General features: G+C 39.4%; 1 protein-coding gene across 3 annotated transcripts in view; it reads right to left on the reverse strand.

The window, feature by feature from the left end:
• Positions 1-14,106, reverse strand: part of LCORL (ligand dependent nuclear receptor corepressor like) — a 286,137-nt gene that overhangs the window by 62,803 nt on the left and 209,228 nt on the right. Inside the window, exon 6 of one of the 3 annotated variants that reach the window (XM_030191230.1) lies at positions 4,547-8,932. The exons of the other annotated variants lie outside the window; for them this stretch is intronic. Coding sequence (XP_030047090.1) covers positions 7,903-8,932 — 1,030 coding nt within the window. The 3' untranslated portion in view covers positions 4,547-7,902. Of the gene's footprint in view, positions 1-4,546; positions 8,933-14,106 lie in introns of those variants that run through there. 3 annotated transcript variants of the gene reach the window in all.

Raw genomic sequence — 14,106 nt, forward strand, 5'->3', positions numbered from 1 at the left:
CTAATCCTAAGTAGGAGATATGATAAATGTGAGATGCAAGTCATTGTTTAAAAGTTGTGAAACTAAATTTAAGTCATTATTAATCCTAAGAAGGAGACGTTAAAAAAACCAAACAAAAACAAACAAACAAACAAAAAACCCCATTTAAATGGCCTTCTCAGAGATTTAGAAAAACACTAAGGGCCCTGTTTGCTAAGGAACGCTAGCATTTTTAGCGTGCGGTAATGCTAGAGACACCCATATATTCCTAAGGGGGTCTCTAGCAGTGCGTGCTAATTTTTTTATCGCATGCTAAAAATGCTACTCGTGCCTACAGCGTGGCTTAGTAACAGGGCCCTAAAATTTGAGATTTCAATAAATACATTTAAAAAATATTGATACTGCTTCAAGTTTTGCAGTGAAATGCAAACTATTTATTTGGAATCTTAATGAATGCCTGTAGAAAGAGAACCTTTATCACCAAGAGGAGGTCCTTTTACTAAGCTGTAGTATAAAATTGGATTAGCAAGTGGGAAAGCTCTGTGCTAAGCACTTTTTTTTTTTTTTTTTTTTAAACAGCAGCTCTAAAATAGGCCTTTTTCTGCTAGTCCCATGCTAATTTTTCCATTAGCATGCGAGACTGGCAAAAATATTTATGTGGGAGCACTTACCATCTCCTATTTAGGAGTTAGTTAGTATGCGCCAATGTGAACGTGCTAGCTGCTTAGCGCTTTCATGCCCATTCCCCTCCCAAAAATAATTTTTAAAAAGTGCACAATTAGTGTGCGCAACCGGGAAAAACCTTTTTTGGTACACCAAGTCCAGGTTAGAGCTTTGCTAGGGTGGAGTCAAGATGGTTGCACATACCTGACCGTGGGTCACTGCTTGCTCTCTGTTTTGCCTAAACTGTTATGCTGCATATGAAAAGGAAAGGGGCAATTAAGCCCACATCCTCTTTGAGCTGTGCAGCAAACCACTGAGTGATACGTACTTGAGACCTCTCACAATGAATCAGAGTTGGATAGCCTGCTGCTTAGCGTGAAGGAGGAGCGTCTGAGAGCTTGGGTCTGGAATTCTCTCCTCTGGTCTGCAATGCATTCCTATGGCCAAGTATGAGTAAAGGAAGGAGCACTAGTACCGCTGCCTGCAGAAGTCACTATTGGTGATGGGAATGTGTGTGTGTGGGGGGGGGGGGGAGAAGCTGACTTTTGTTATTGAGCTGCTGGAGACCTCAGTGGTCTAATGTAATCTTTGCCCTGTGACACTGGATGGCATCTAGCGGGCGCTGACCAACTTAGAGGCAACACTGTCTAAGACTTTGGCAGATGTATCAACTCTTGAGTAAAACTAATATGGAAAATGTTAAAGTAGGACTTACTACAAGTTAAGGAAGATGTAAAAAAAATCATCAAGAAGTGACTGCCGCTTTGGTGAAGGATAAAGTGATGAGACACAGGAAAATTGAACAACTGGAATAAGAAATTGAATTTACTTCTGTTAAATTTCCCTAATTTGCATAGTATGGCTGCCTTGGATATACTGAAGAACTACTTGGTTGATGTTTTGACGTATTCCCCAGAACATATTCCTCCTATAAATAAGATTACTTCTTGTCAGTTTCCTCAAATAACAATGGAAGCAATATCTCTCAGGGAATAATTCAAAGGGAAGAACAGATAGAACAATGAGGTGGATTTGAATAACTTAACAGCTTTTTTGGAAAACTCCACAATGGATGTATTAGAATGATTTACTTTACTTGTGGCATTTGTATTTGAGCAAGACTAATTCCCTTCTTTGGCTGTATTTCAGAAAATCTCAGGAATTGTTTTTTGGCCAGAAAATTGGATATTTCCAGACATTACAAAAAAAGAAGGAAGCATTGAAACAACAAGTAGAAAATTAGGAGCTTCTTTTTTTTATTGAGTTATTCTTGTAAATATGTAATATGCTATACAGGAGTCAAGTATGTTTTTCTTGCTCCTGACCAGCTAAAGTCTTTTGTGTACATGAGAAGGTTATCAGTGCCTACTACTTGACTCTTGCTTAATTTGGATAAATGAGAGAGCAAAGAACGTGTTAATAGCCTTTACTTAAAATTTTACTTTTATGATACCCCTATATTTTTTCACTCTGCTGTCTGATAAAGAGAGTAATGGTTTCTTTTTGTGATGTTAGTACACATGATAGGATTTATGACTTATTTTTATATGTTCTGTGTTTCTGTAAATAAATTTATGCTTGTGAAATTTATTTCAAATTGTAGAAATAAAGAAGAAATAGAGCTTAGAGCACCTTAGTAAAAGAGCCCCTAAATGATAAAATCACAGTCTCTCATGAAGAGCCCTGTAAAAGTAAAATGACTTCAAAATCTTTGATTATAGAACACAATCTAAAACGTTATCATCTATGACATTATACTTTCTTGCCACTGAATATGTGGCTCTGGACACACAGAGGCAGATTTTAGAAAAGAATTAAGACACCAAGGTTGGGATGTGTCAAGTTCTGCTGACATGGAGCCTGATCTAAAATTCATGCAGGTCCAGACACGTGTATGCTGATTATGAGTGAAACTATTCACTGTGCAAGCATCAATGTCTAAAACTATCAACGGGGTCAACATGACAAACACATATGTGCTGGCAAATACACATGTATTATCGCCATTTTAGTATAATATATGTCTTTTTTTCTGATGCTGTCATAGAGCCCAATATCTTCTGCTAGCATCCCTTGTGTGTGTGTGTGTGGGGGAGGGGGGGGGAGAGAAGGGGAATGGAGACAAACACTGGGGATTAAGGGGGCAACCACCCCAATTCCTCCAATGAAGTGCTACACAAAATGAACAACTTTCTCTCAACTACATCACCAGGAGTAGGTGTAAACCCTGATGTTAATGTCAGGGGACCTACATGTGCATTCACCTTCATGTTTTTGGCTTGCCCTAGTCCTGTCAAATTATGCTCAGAAAAACGCCTCCTTGCCAAGTGCATGTATTCAAGTTTTGGATATATATATATATTTAATTTTTTTTTTATTAATTTTTTCCATAATTACTAGTTTTCCTTCTTACTGTTGACATTTGAAGTCTTTTTATGTCTCATTTAGTTTGTGGTTTTAAATAAGTTTAATCTGCTTGTAGGGATTGTGAGCTCTTTGAAGCAGGGACTGTCTTTTTCATGTATGGTGTACAGCGCTGCATATGCCTTGTAGCACTATAGAAATGATAAGTAGTAGTAGTAGTATATTACATTTATTTTAAATATTAGAATATAAAAAACCTGTTTCATTACAGTAACATTATCCATGATTAGTGACATATATAATACTTCCACCTTTGTTCATTATATCCTGTATTACTAATATTAATATCACTATAAAAACTAAACTGGACATTTTGCCCCACATAAATGTTAGACTGACATAGCCTTATCCCTTATGAGAATTAGTATTTGCTGAAGAAGATCAAATCAGCTAATCTGACAAATTCTACCTTTTACACATCTCCCTTTTGGACAAGATGTATGCCGGTGCAAAGTCTGTCAATTTTGGGGCCCTGTTTACTAAGCTGTGCTGCAGGTGCACAAACTCTTTAGCAAGCACTAAAAATTAGCAAGTGCAAACAGAGACACCCATAGGAATATAATGGGTGTCTATAAGTTTGCTTGCCTACAGTACAGCTGAGTAAACAGGGCCCTTAGTATATAAATTATGCTCAGAAAAACGCCTCCTTGCCAAGTGCATGTATTCAAGTTTTGGATATATATATATATTTAAATTTTTTTTAATTAATTTTTTCCATAATTACTAGTTTTCCTTCTTACTGTTGACATTTGAAGTCTTTTTATGTCTCATTTAGTTTGTGGTTTTAAATAAGTTTAATCTGCTTGTAGGGATTGTGAGCTCTTTGAAGCAGGGACTGTCTTTTTCATGTATGGTGTACAGCGCTGCATATGCCTTGTAGCACTATAGAAATGATAAGTAGTAGTAGTAGTATATTACATTTATTTTAAATATTAGAATATAAAAAACCTGTTTCATTACAGTAACATTATCCATGATTAGTGACATATATAATACTTCCACCTTTGTTCATTATATCCTGTATTACTAATATTAATATCACTATAAAAACTAAACTGGACATTTTGCCCCACATAAATGTTAGACTGACATAGCCTTATCCCTTATGAGAATTAGTATTTGCTGAAGAAGATCAAATCAGCTAATCTGACAAATTCTACCTTTTACACATCTCCCTTTTGGACAAGATGTATGCCGGTGCAAAGTCTGTCAATTTTGGGGCCCTGTTTACTAAGCTGTGCTGCAGGTGCACAAACTCTTTAGCACGCACTAAAAATTAGCAAGTGCAAACAGAGACACCCATAGGAATATAATGGGTATCTATAAGTTTGCTTGCCTACAGTACAGCTGAGTAAACAGGGCCCTTAGTATATAAGCATCAAGCCATCGCAAAAATACATTAGATTCTGATAAAATCAAATGAGCCAATTCATAATCTTTTCTTGTTTACTGAATGACTGAAATCACAAACCAATTTCATTTCAGATTTTATGTGCAAAAGCATTGAAGTGTTTTACTACAAATTACATCCCAAAAACACATTAACCAAACAATTTTTTACAATCAGATTTAGGTTTAGAACACAAGAGGAAACAATTACAGTACATTTACAACACAAAAGTTAGATAACATGAAATTCATTAGAAAATATTGTAATAAATAATTCAGGAATTATAGTGCAATTGATTTATGCATAAATATGACTGTCTAAAAATCAGTTATATTAACAAAATCTGTCAAAAATCAAGGCAGTCACAAAGTTTTACTAAGTTACTGCGACAATGAAAATACTGCAATTAAAAAAAACACACACACACACATACAAGTATTTGTACTGTAAACAACTAAAAAAAAAGTTGCTAAAGTTAATATACAATTTAATATAAAATTGTCATTAGCTACCAGAAATGTTCAAACAACTTTACTGAGCAGTAGTTCTAAAAACAGAGGCACTGTTTTTTCTTTTAAATATAAAATACTTGAGAAACATTAAGTAGAAAGCATATAGGACTTGCTTTAACCTTCATTCAAAAGTGTGCTGAAACTTGAATTTTCAGGAATTGTTAACTGCCAATCAGTGTCTAGTAACCATTTATAATACAGTCCAAAAGTATCATTTAAATAACGCTTTATTAGAATGTGTTGAAATTTGCCTTTTTATGCTTTTCTGTTTAGCCTTAGATTACTTAACTATCTGTCTTGTGAGGTTTAAGTATTAAAGTATCAAAAATATGTTAATATACTATTAGACCTGAAAATAAATATATATACTAGACATCGGCAAAATTAATAGAATACTATTTATAAAAAAACGAAATGAACAGTGGTTAGTAAAATGTCCCTGATTATACAAATCCTGTTTCTTTTCAGATCATCTTAAATATGGAACTCATCCTACTGTCAGTATACACCTCCACCCAATATGCATATTATCTGGTGTCTAACAAGTGCTCAGTATTGTAAAAATTCTAGGCATCATCTGTCAAATGTGCCTCTTTTAGGAACAAAAGTCTATCAAAAAGGTCAATCTTACTGCAAAACATTTTCACTTTTCTTTTGATTGGGGATATATTTAGATGACAAATATGTCCACGTTACACCATATATACTAAAAACTATCCTCAGCAACTGATGCTGTGTAGTCTGCTTGCACATTTAGATTATGTATTAGTAGATGCATAATTTACTACATTATATTCTATTTTGGATTAATTTTATAACACACAAGGAACACATCAAGAAGTCAGAGAATTCAGGACAGTCCTAGAAAACTAACGCCCACCAACTCTGAAATGTGTTTGTTATAGTTTTTCTTTTCCTAATTATCAAAAATATATTTATGGGGTGATCAGTAGCCTATTGGCAGCTTTATCTATTACCAAGTAACACATGGGATCATGACTCAAGCTCAGTTCCTTTTCCTTGGGCAAAATCAGGAATGTAAACACTGTGGAAAAACAGTCAGGAAAATACAGGGCACATGTTTCCAATGAAAACATAAAGGACTCAAAAGTGTGTAGCTAGAGTCTATGGCCTAGTAAAAGGAGGCAAGAGGCTAGGCATGCCATTTGACTAAGACTGTGGTGGTAAAATTCTGATCAAAGAGTATCCACAAGGATGCTGGCCTACTGGACATTCAGTCTAAAACAGAAGACCATATTCAAATTCACCTGGTCACATAATAGCCAGAAAAAGGGATTTTATGCACTGCAAAATACACAACTGATCAACTACACTGGTTGAGTCAGATATTTGTTGTGCACAAATGAGCCAACGTGTGGCTAAATCAAAGATCTGCTTTGTAAAATATTAGTTGGTATAAGCATAGTTGTTAAAATTAGGAAATGTATAAAATGGTGTTGCTAGCTTAATATTACTTTATTTCATTTTAACAACATTTTTGAGGAAAATAGGGTTCTTAATAGAATTTTGAATATATAAAGCAAGCCACAACAATAGTTATGGTTTTATGACACTTTGCTACTAAAAATTATGCATTCCATAAAATCCAAATACTTAAGAATTCATTGAAAAACCACTATCTTGAGAGGTCTCTCAAGTGAAAATATTAAAATTGAACTGCCCAGTTTCTAACTGATTTTATAAAATATTTACATGACTGAAAGTTCAAAACAGTTTACATAACTGTTTAACATTTATAAAACTATTAAGACCCTGAACAAACTGCAATTTGGTTTTTAGCAAAATATTGGCCTACCAAAATGAAGTTTGGATATTCATTTTGACTGAAAATAAAAGTACTGAAATGTCACAGCAGCAAATACATTACAGTTACAGTGAGGTTTCTCAATAGGAGTGTGACACAATCCTTAAATAAAAATGTCAAAAAATTTATAGTAGTCAAAACATCAACTAGCACGCTTTTAAACCAAAGTCACTATTTTCAAGCTTATTCTGTGCATATTATAAACATGCTCTAAGTTGCATTCTAACTTTCTCCTTGGAACTTAAGTTTACTTTCCGAAAGTCTTTTTAAATAAATTATTTGAATAAAGTTTCCTTTTGCATGGTATTATAGTTTCATCATATATTCATTATGAAAGTCTATAGCTACTCTGGTTTTAACTGTCAGTTTCCATAAATACTTCATTACTAAGCATATTTCATAAACCTCAAACTCTTGCTATATCCAACAAGAAAATTATGCTTAAGTTATAGATGTTCCTCATTCTTCTCTGATAAAACTTTGCAGCAGTGAAATGTTTTTTTTTCTACTTTTAAAGGGGTGTTGAAATGTACTCAATATTTGCTGCTACAAAATGTATCCCCTTAATACTGTACACAGCCACCTCACTGGTGAGGAATTAGCTGTACTTAAAAAATAAAAATCCCCTTCCCATGATTTGTTTAATCCAAGACTGTATACAACAGTTGGTATATGAATGTTTTAACTGAAGTATAAAAGTTTACAAACCATTACTCATTATTATATATCCATAATAAGATGGTTTATTAAATGGCTAGGAGGAGAATAGTTTTTCCAACAGTTATTCAAAATCAATACTTCACGTGACAAGTATCTATTTTCTCAAAAGTGTTATGTTATTGACTACTAAAACCTGAATCTTTTTCATCTAGTTATACAAGGATTGTATTAAATACAAACTATAAAAATTAAGTGCGCAACTATTCTGTCCACAGTGAAAACCCTGAATAAACTATTTCTTAAAGGCATGTATGTGGTTTTGAACGGTATAATTTTATATCTCCTGTTATAGTGAGCATATGTATTTTTCATACACATATGTATGCATTTGCACACATACATACACACACGCGCGCACGCACACACACATACATATCAATGAACATAAATTACAAAAGTCTGCTGCTGTTTTTGGAGCTGCCAGTCCCTGAATTTGTCACATTATACAACTCAGTATCTGATAATCTGAGTTTCTTCTTCGGTGGAGTCTTCAGTGTTCCAGATCTTTCTTTAACTTTGTATTCTAAAGTGCTATGAGGTACCCCATATATCCCTTGTGCTTTGGAAACACTCATCTTTCCACTCATTACCATACCAATTGCTTCTTCCATTATTTCATGGTCATATTGTCGATAGCGGCCACGTTTTTTCCTTGGCTGCTTACTATCTTTGTGATCCAAGCCATCTTCTGCATGATCAGATGATACATCAATTGTTCCATTCTTTGTATTAAGACACAAAGGAGAGAGATCCCCATGGAGAATGTAGGAATCAACATTTGAGTGAGTTACATGTCCAGAACATTCATTTTTGTTCTGTTTGGGGAGTATATTTTTCAGTTTTTGAAGTGCTGATCCTCCAAGGACTGAAGAGGTTTTGGAAACCTTATACATAACATCCAGAAGACCAGACGTGTCGGGCTGTGGCTTGGGCACAGAAGATCGTACCTGAGGAATTTTTAATTGTACAGTAGGATATGAAGATTCATAATGTACACCTTCATTTTTTTCTTTGAACTGAGTAACCATTCTCTGTAGAGTTAATTGATGGAGGTAACTGGAAGCAGATGGGAATTTTATTTCTGAGGTTTCAAGTATATTGAGTTTATTTTTTTCTGAACGCTCTGCTTGAGTTCTTGCCCACAAAGCTACTTTTTGCAGTACAGCACATGTTTCTTTACTATCTTTACATAAATAGCTATCACTGAAATCTCTAGCTTTGTTTTTAAAATATGCAGGCTTTCCTGCTGGTAAGGCTTCTAAGTGGGAAAATAAAGTTTTTTGAGGTATGCCATAGAGTATGGATGCTTTATTCATGTCCAGTGCTCCTGACTGAATGTCTTTCAAAGCTTTTGAGAGCAAGCCATCTGCAAACTCAGCACTTCTTTCCACATAGTCCTCTCTGTCCCTGTGTCGCTTCCTGGATAGATGGAATGAAATGATGGTAAACTGATGCACTGTATGAGAGGCTTGCATATAGTAATGCAAGGGAATGTCCACTCCTTTATTATACTCCTTGCTTAGGTAACATCACTGCTTCTCACATTGTTTTAAGTCTTTGAGATCTGGCAGTTACTGGTAATCGTAGCAAATGCTACAGATCTTTCAAACATACGATAGCTCGTACAGCAGCCTTTCCAAGAACTCTTAGGTCCCAGTTCTGTATTTGCATAATACTTGTGGATGTGCTTGCTATTTCCTGTGATAGTTGCTTCCAGAGCAAAAATATGTTATATTTAGTTACGCAATTTGAAATCATTAATTCCCAAATCCAAAGGATTTTGTTAGTAGAAACGTGACGTTACCGCTAAACAAGTAATAAAAGAGTCAACCCCCCTTATAGAAAATTTGCAGCAGCAACATTAATATACACAACCATCAGATACTTGCATAAAACCTATATGTAGCCATGAAATCACATTATTAAAACTTAAAAATCACATCTCAGATTGTTTTACATTAAAATTGTCATCTGTTGTCTAAATTTGACTGAAAAAGTATTTTTCAAAATAGGGAAGATACTTACCTGTAGCAGGTATTCTCCAAGGACAGCAGGCTGATTGTTCTCACATGTGGGTTGACGTCCGTGTCAGCACAGGAATCAGAATTTTGCAAGCAAAATAAAAAAAAAGTTTTGCCAGAGTCTAATGGCGTGCGTGCAGCGTGCACCACGCATGCGCAGACTGATTTCCCGCCCATCGCGTGAGCACGTCTCATCAATTAAATCAAAAAGCATATAAAGAAATAAATAACTCCAAAGGGGAGGAGGGCGGGTCTGTGAGAACAATCAACCTGCTGTCCTCAGAGAAAGTGAAGATAAATACCTGTAGCAGGTATTCTCCGAGGACAGCAGGCTGATTGTTCTCACATGTGGGTCCGCGTCTGCCCAGGAATCGGACGGCATTTTGCAAGCAAAATATTTAAAAAGTTTTGCCAGAGTCTTCTGGTGCACGTGCAGCGCGCACATGCGGACTGATTTCCCACCCGTTGCGTGAACGTGTTCCCTCAGTTAAATCAAAAAGCATAAAAGAAACAAATAAATCCAAAGGGGAGGTGGGCAGGTTTGTGAGAACAAGCAGCCTGCTGTCCTTGGAGAATACCTGCTACAGGTATGTATCTTAGCTTTCTCCAAAGACAAGCAGGCTGCTTGTTCTCACATGTGGGGTATCCCTAGCAACCAAGCTCACTCAAAACAATGAACATTGGTCAATTGGGCCTCACAATGGCGAGGACATAACATAGATTGACCTGGAACCATAAACAACTAACGAAGTGCAGCCTGGAACAGAACAAAAATGGGTCTAAGGGGGTGGAGTTGGATTCTAAACCCCGAACAGATTCTGCAGCACCTAATGTCCAAACCGACTGTCGCGTCGGGTATCCTGCTGAAGGCAGTAGTGAGATGTGAATGTGTGGACTGATGACCACGTTGCAGCCTTACAAATCTCTTCAATGGAAGCTGACTTCAAATGAGCCACTGATGCAACCATGGCTTTAACATTATGCGCCGTGACAAGGCCCTCCAGTCAGCCCAGCTTGGGCATAAGTGAAGGAAATGCAACCTGCTAGCCAATTGGAGATTGTGCGTTTTCCGATGGCGACTCCCCTCCTGTTGGGATCAAAAGAAAAACAACTGGGCGGACTGTCTGAAGGGCTTTGTCTGTGTCACGTAAAAGGCCAATGCTCTCTTGCAGTCCAAGGTATGCAAACTGCTTTTGCCAGGGCGGGCATGAGGACGGGGAAAGAATGTTGGCAAGACAATAGACTAGTTCAGATGGAACTCTGACACCACCTTCAGCAGAAACTTAGGGTGCATGCGGAGGACAACTCTGTTGTGATGAAACTTGATATAAGGTGCATGCACTACCATAGCCTGAAGCTCACTGACCCTAAGAGCTGAAGTAACGGCCACCAAGAAAATGACCTTCCAGGTCAAGTACTTCAGATGGCAGGAATTCAGTAGCTCAAAAGGAGCTTTCATCAGCTGGGTGAGAATGTCCCATGACACTGGTGAGATCCCATGACACTGGTGGAGGTTTGACAGGGGGCTTTGACAAAAGAAAACCTCTCATGAAGCGAACAACTAAAGGCTCCCCAAAGATAGGCTTACCCTCTACATGCCGATGATAAGCACTAATTGCACTTAGGTGAACCCTCACGGAGTTGGTCTTGAGACCAGACTCTGACAAGTGTAGAAGGTAGTCAAGCAGGGTCTGCGTAGTACAAGAGAGAGGATCTAGGGCCGTGCTGTAACATCAGACAGCAAACCTCCTCCATTTGAAAGAATAGCAGCTCTTCGTGGAATCTTTCCTGGAAGCAAGCAAGACTCAGGAGACACCCTCTGCAAGACCCAAGGAGACAAATTCTAAGCTCTCAACATCCAAGCTGTGAGAGCCAGAGACTGGAGGTTAGGATGAAGAAGCGACCCCCCTCGTTCTGGGTGATGAGGGTTGGAAAACACTCCATTCTCCACAGTTCCTCGGAGGACAACTCCAGAAGAAGAGGGAACCAAATCTGATGTGGCCAGAAGGGAGCAATCAGAATCCTGGTTCCGCAGTCTTGCTTGAGTTTCAGCAAAGTCTTCCCTACTAGAGGTATAGGAGGATATGCATACAGGATGCTTGTTCCCCAATGCAGGAGAAAGGCACCTGACACTAGTCTGTCGTGGGCCTGAAGCCGGGGAAAGAACTGAGGGACTAAAAGATCCACCAAGGGGGTGCCCCACGTTCGGAAGATCTTGCAGACTACGCCCATGTTCAGTTACCACTCGTGAGGTTGCATTATCCTGCTCAATCTGTCGGCCAGACTGTTGTTTATGCCTGCCAGATAAGTGGCTTGGAGAAACATTCCGTGATGGCGTGTCCAAAGCCACATCTGAACGACTTCCTGACACAGAGGACGAGATCCGGTGCCCCCCTGCTTGTTGGTGTAATACATGGCAATCTGACTGTCTGAATTAAAATGATTTGGTTGGACAGCCGATCTCTGAAAGCCTTTAGAGTGTTCCAGATCGCTCGCAATTCCGAAGGTTGATCTAAAGACCTTTTTCCTGAAAGGACCAAGCTCCTTGAGTGTGAAGCCCATCTACATGAGCTCCCCACTCCAAGAGGGATGCATCCGTCATCAGCACTTTTTATGGCTGAGGAATTTGGAATGGGCGTCCTAAGGTCAAACTGGATCAAATCATCCACCACTGAAGGGAATTCTGAAAGTCGGTAGACATTTGGATTACATCCTTGAGATCCCCCGCAGCTTGATATCACTGGGAAACTAGGGTCCACTGAGCTGATCTCATATGTAGACATGCCATGGGAGTTACATGAACTGTGGAGACCATGTGCCCCAGAAGTCTCAACATCTGCCGAGCCGTGATCTGTTGAGAAGCTCGAACCATGGACACCAGGGACAGGAGGTTGTCTGTCCTTGCATCGGGAAGATAAGCTAGAGCTGTCTTTGTGTTCAACAGAGCCCCAATGAATTATAACTTCTGTACTGGAGTGAGATGGGACTTGGAGTAATTGATCATGAAACCCAGTAGCTCTAATACCTGAATAGTCATTTGCATGGACTGTAGAGCGCCTGCCTCCGAGGTGTTCTTCACCAGCCAATCGTCGAGATAAGGGAACACTACTACTACTTATCATTTCTAAAGCGCTACTAGACACATGCACTCCCAGTCTGTGTAGCAATGCTGCTACTACCGCCAGACACTTTGTAAACACTTCCTGTGAGCTGGAAGTATCGAGATATGTGTGTAAGCATCCTGTAAGTCCAGAGAGCATAGCCAATCGTTCTCCTGAATCACGGAAAGAAGGGTGCCTAGGGAAACCATCCTGAATTTTTCTCGAACCAGAAATTTGTTCAGGCCCCTTAGGGCTAGGATGGGACGCATCCTCCCCCCCCCCCCCCCCCCCAATCTTCTTCTGCACAAGGAAGTACCTGGAATAGAATCCCAGCCTATTCTCCCCTGGTGGAACGGGTTTGACCGCTTGAGCCTTTAGAAGGGCGGAGAGTTCCTCTGCAAGTACCTGTTTGTGCTGGGAGAAGTAAGAATGAGCTCCTGTGGGCAATTTGGAGGTTTGGATTCCAGATTGAGGGTATATCCTAACCGGACTATCTGAAGAACCCACCGGTCAGAGGTTAAGAGAGACCACCTTTGATGAAAAAATATCAACCTCTCCCCGACCGGCAAGTCGTCCGGTACGGACAATTTTATTGAGGCTATGCTTAACTGGAGTCCGTCAAAAGCTCGTCCCTTGCTTTTGCTGGGGAGCAGTATGGGCCTTAGATGCACGCTGTTGATGAGAACGAGCACGCTGGGGCTGAGCCTGGGCAGGCTACCGAGAAGCAGGAGTATACCTACGCCTAGGATAGGAAAAGGGAGTACTCCTCTTCCCCCCCCAAATACCTACTAGATGAGGTAGTAGCAGAAGGCGCCCAGTGGGAGAGAATCCATGGCATCATTATGGTTCTTGATCTGATCAACAAGATCCTCTACTTTTTCACCAAAAAGGTTGTCCCCCCCCTCCCCCCGGCAAGGAACATCTGCCATTCGCTGCTGGACAGAATGATCCAGGTCAGAGACGCACAGCCATGAGAGTCTGCGCATCACTATACCCTGGATGCTACATCAAAAGTGTTGAACGTACCCCTGGCCAGGAACTTTCAACACGCCTTCTGCTGGCTGACCACCTGGCAAAAAGGCTCGGCCAGCTCCGTAGGGAGTACATCAACGAAGCTCGACAGTTGCCGTATCGAGTCCCACAAGTGTACGCTCGTGAAGAGCTGGTATGACAATCTTGACAGCGAGCATAGCGGCTTGATACGTCCTCCTCCCAAAAGAATCAAGAGTTCTAGCCTCTCTGCCTGAAGGCGCCGAAGCATAGTCTCTAGTACTCCTGGCTCTCTTGAGGGCGGAGTCCACCACCATGGAATTGTAGGGTAACTAGGACCTCATCAATCCAGGTTCACCGTGGATCCTAAACTGGGATTCAGCTTTCTTCAGGACCACAGGGCCAGACAGAGGGGCCGACCAGTTTCGCATAAGGACTTCCTTCAGTACCTTATGCAGAGGAACTGTCACAGCCTCTTTAG

This window comes from Microcaecilia unicolor, chromosome 2 (genome assembly GCF_901765095.1).
Source record: "Microcaecilia unicolor chromosome 2, aMicUni1.1, whole genome shotgun sequence".
Lineage (NCBI taxonomy): Eukaryota > Metazoa > Chordata > Amphibia > Gymnophiona > Siphonopidae > Microcaecilia > Microcaecilia unicolor.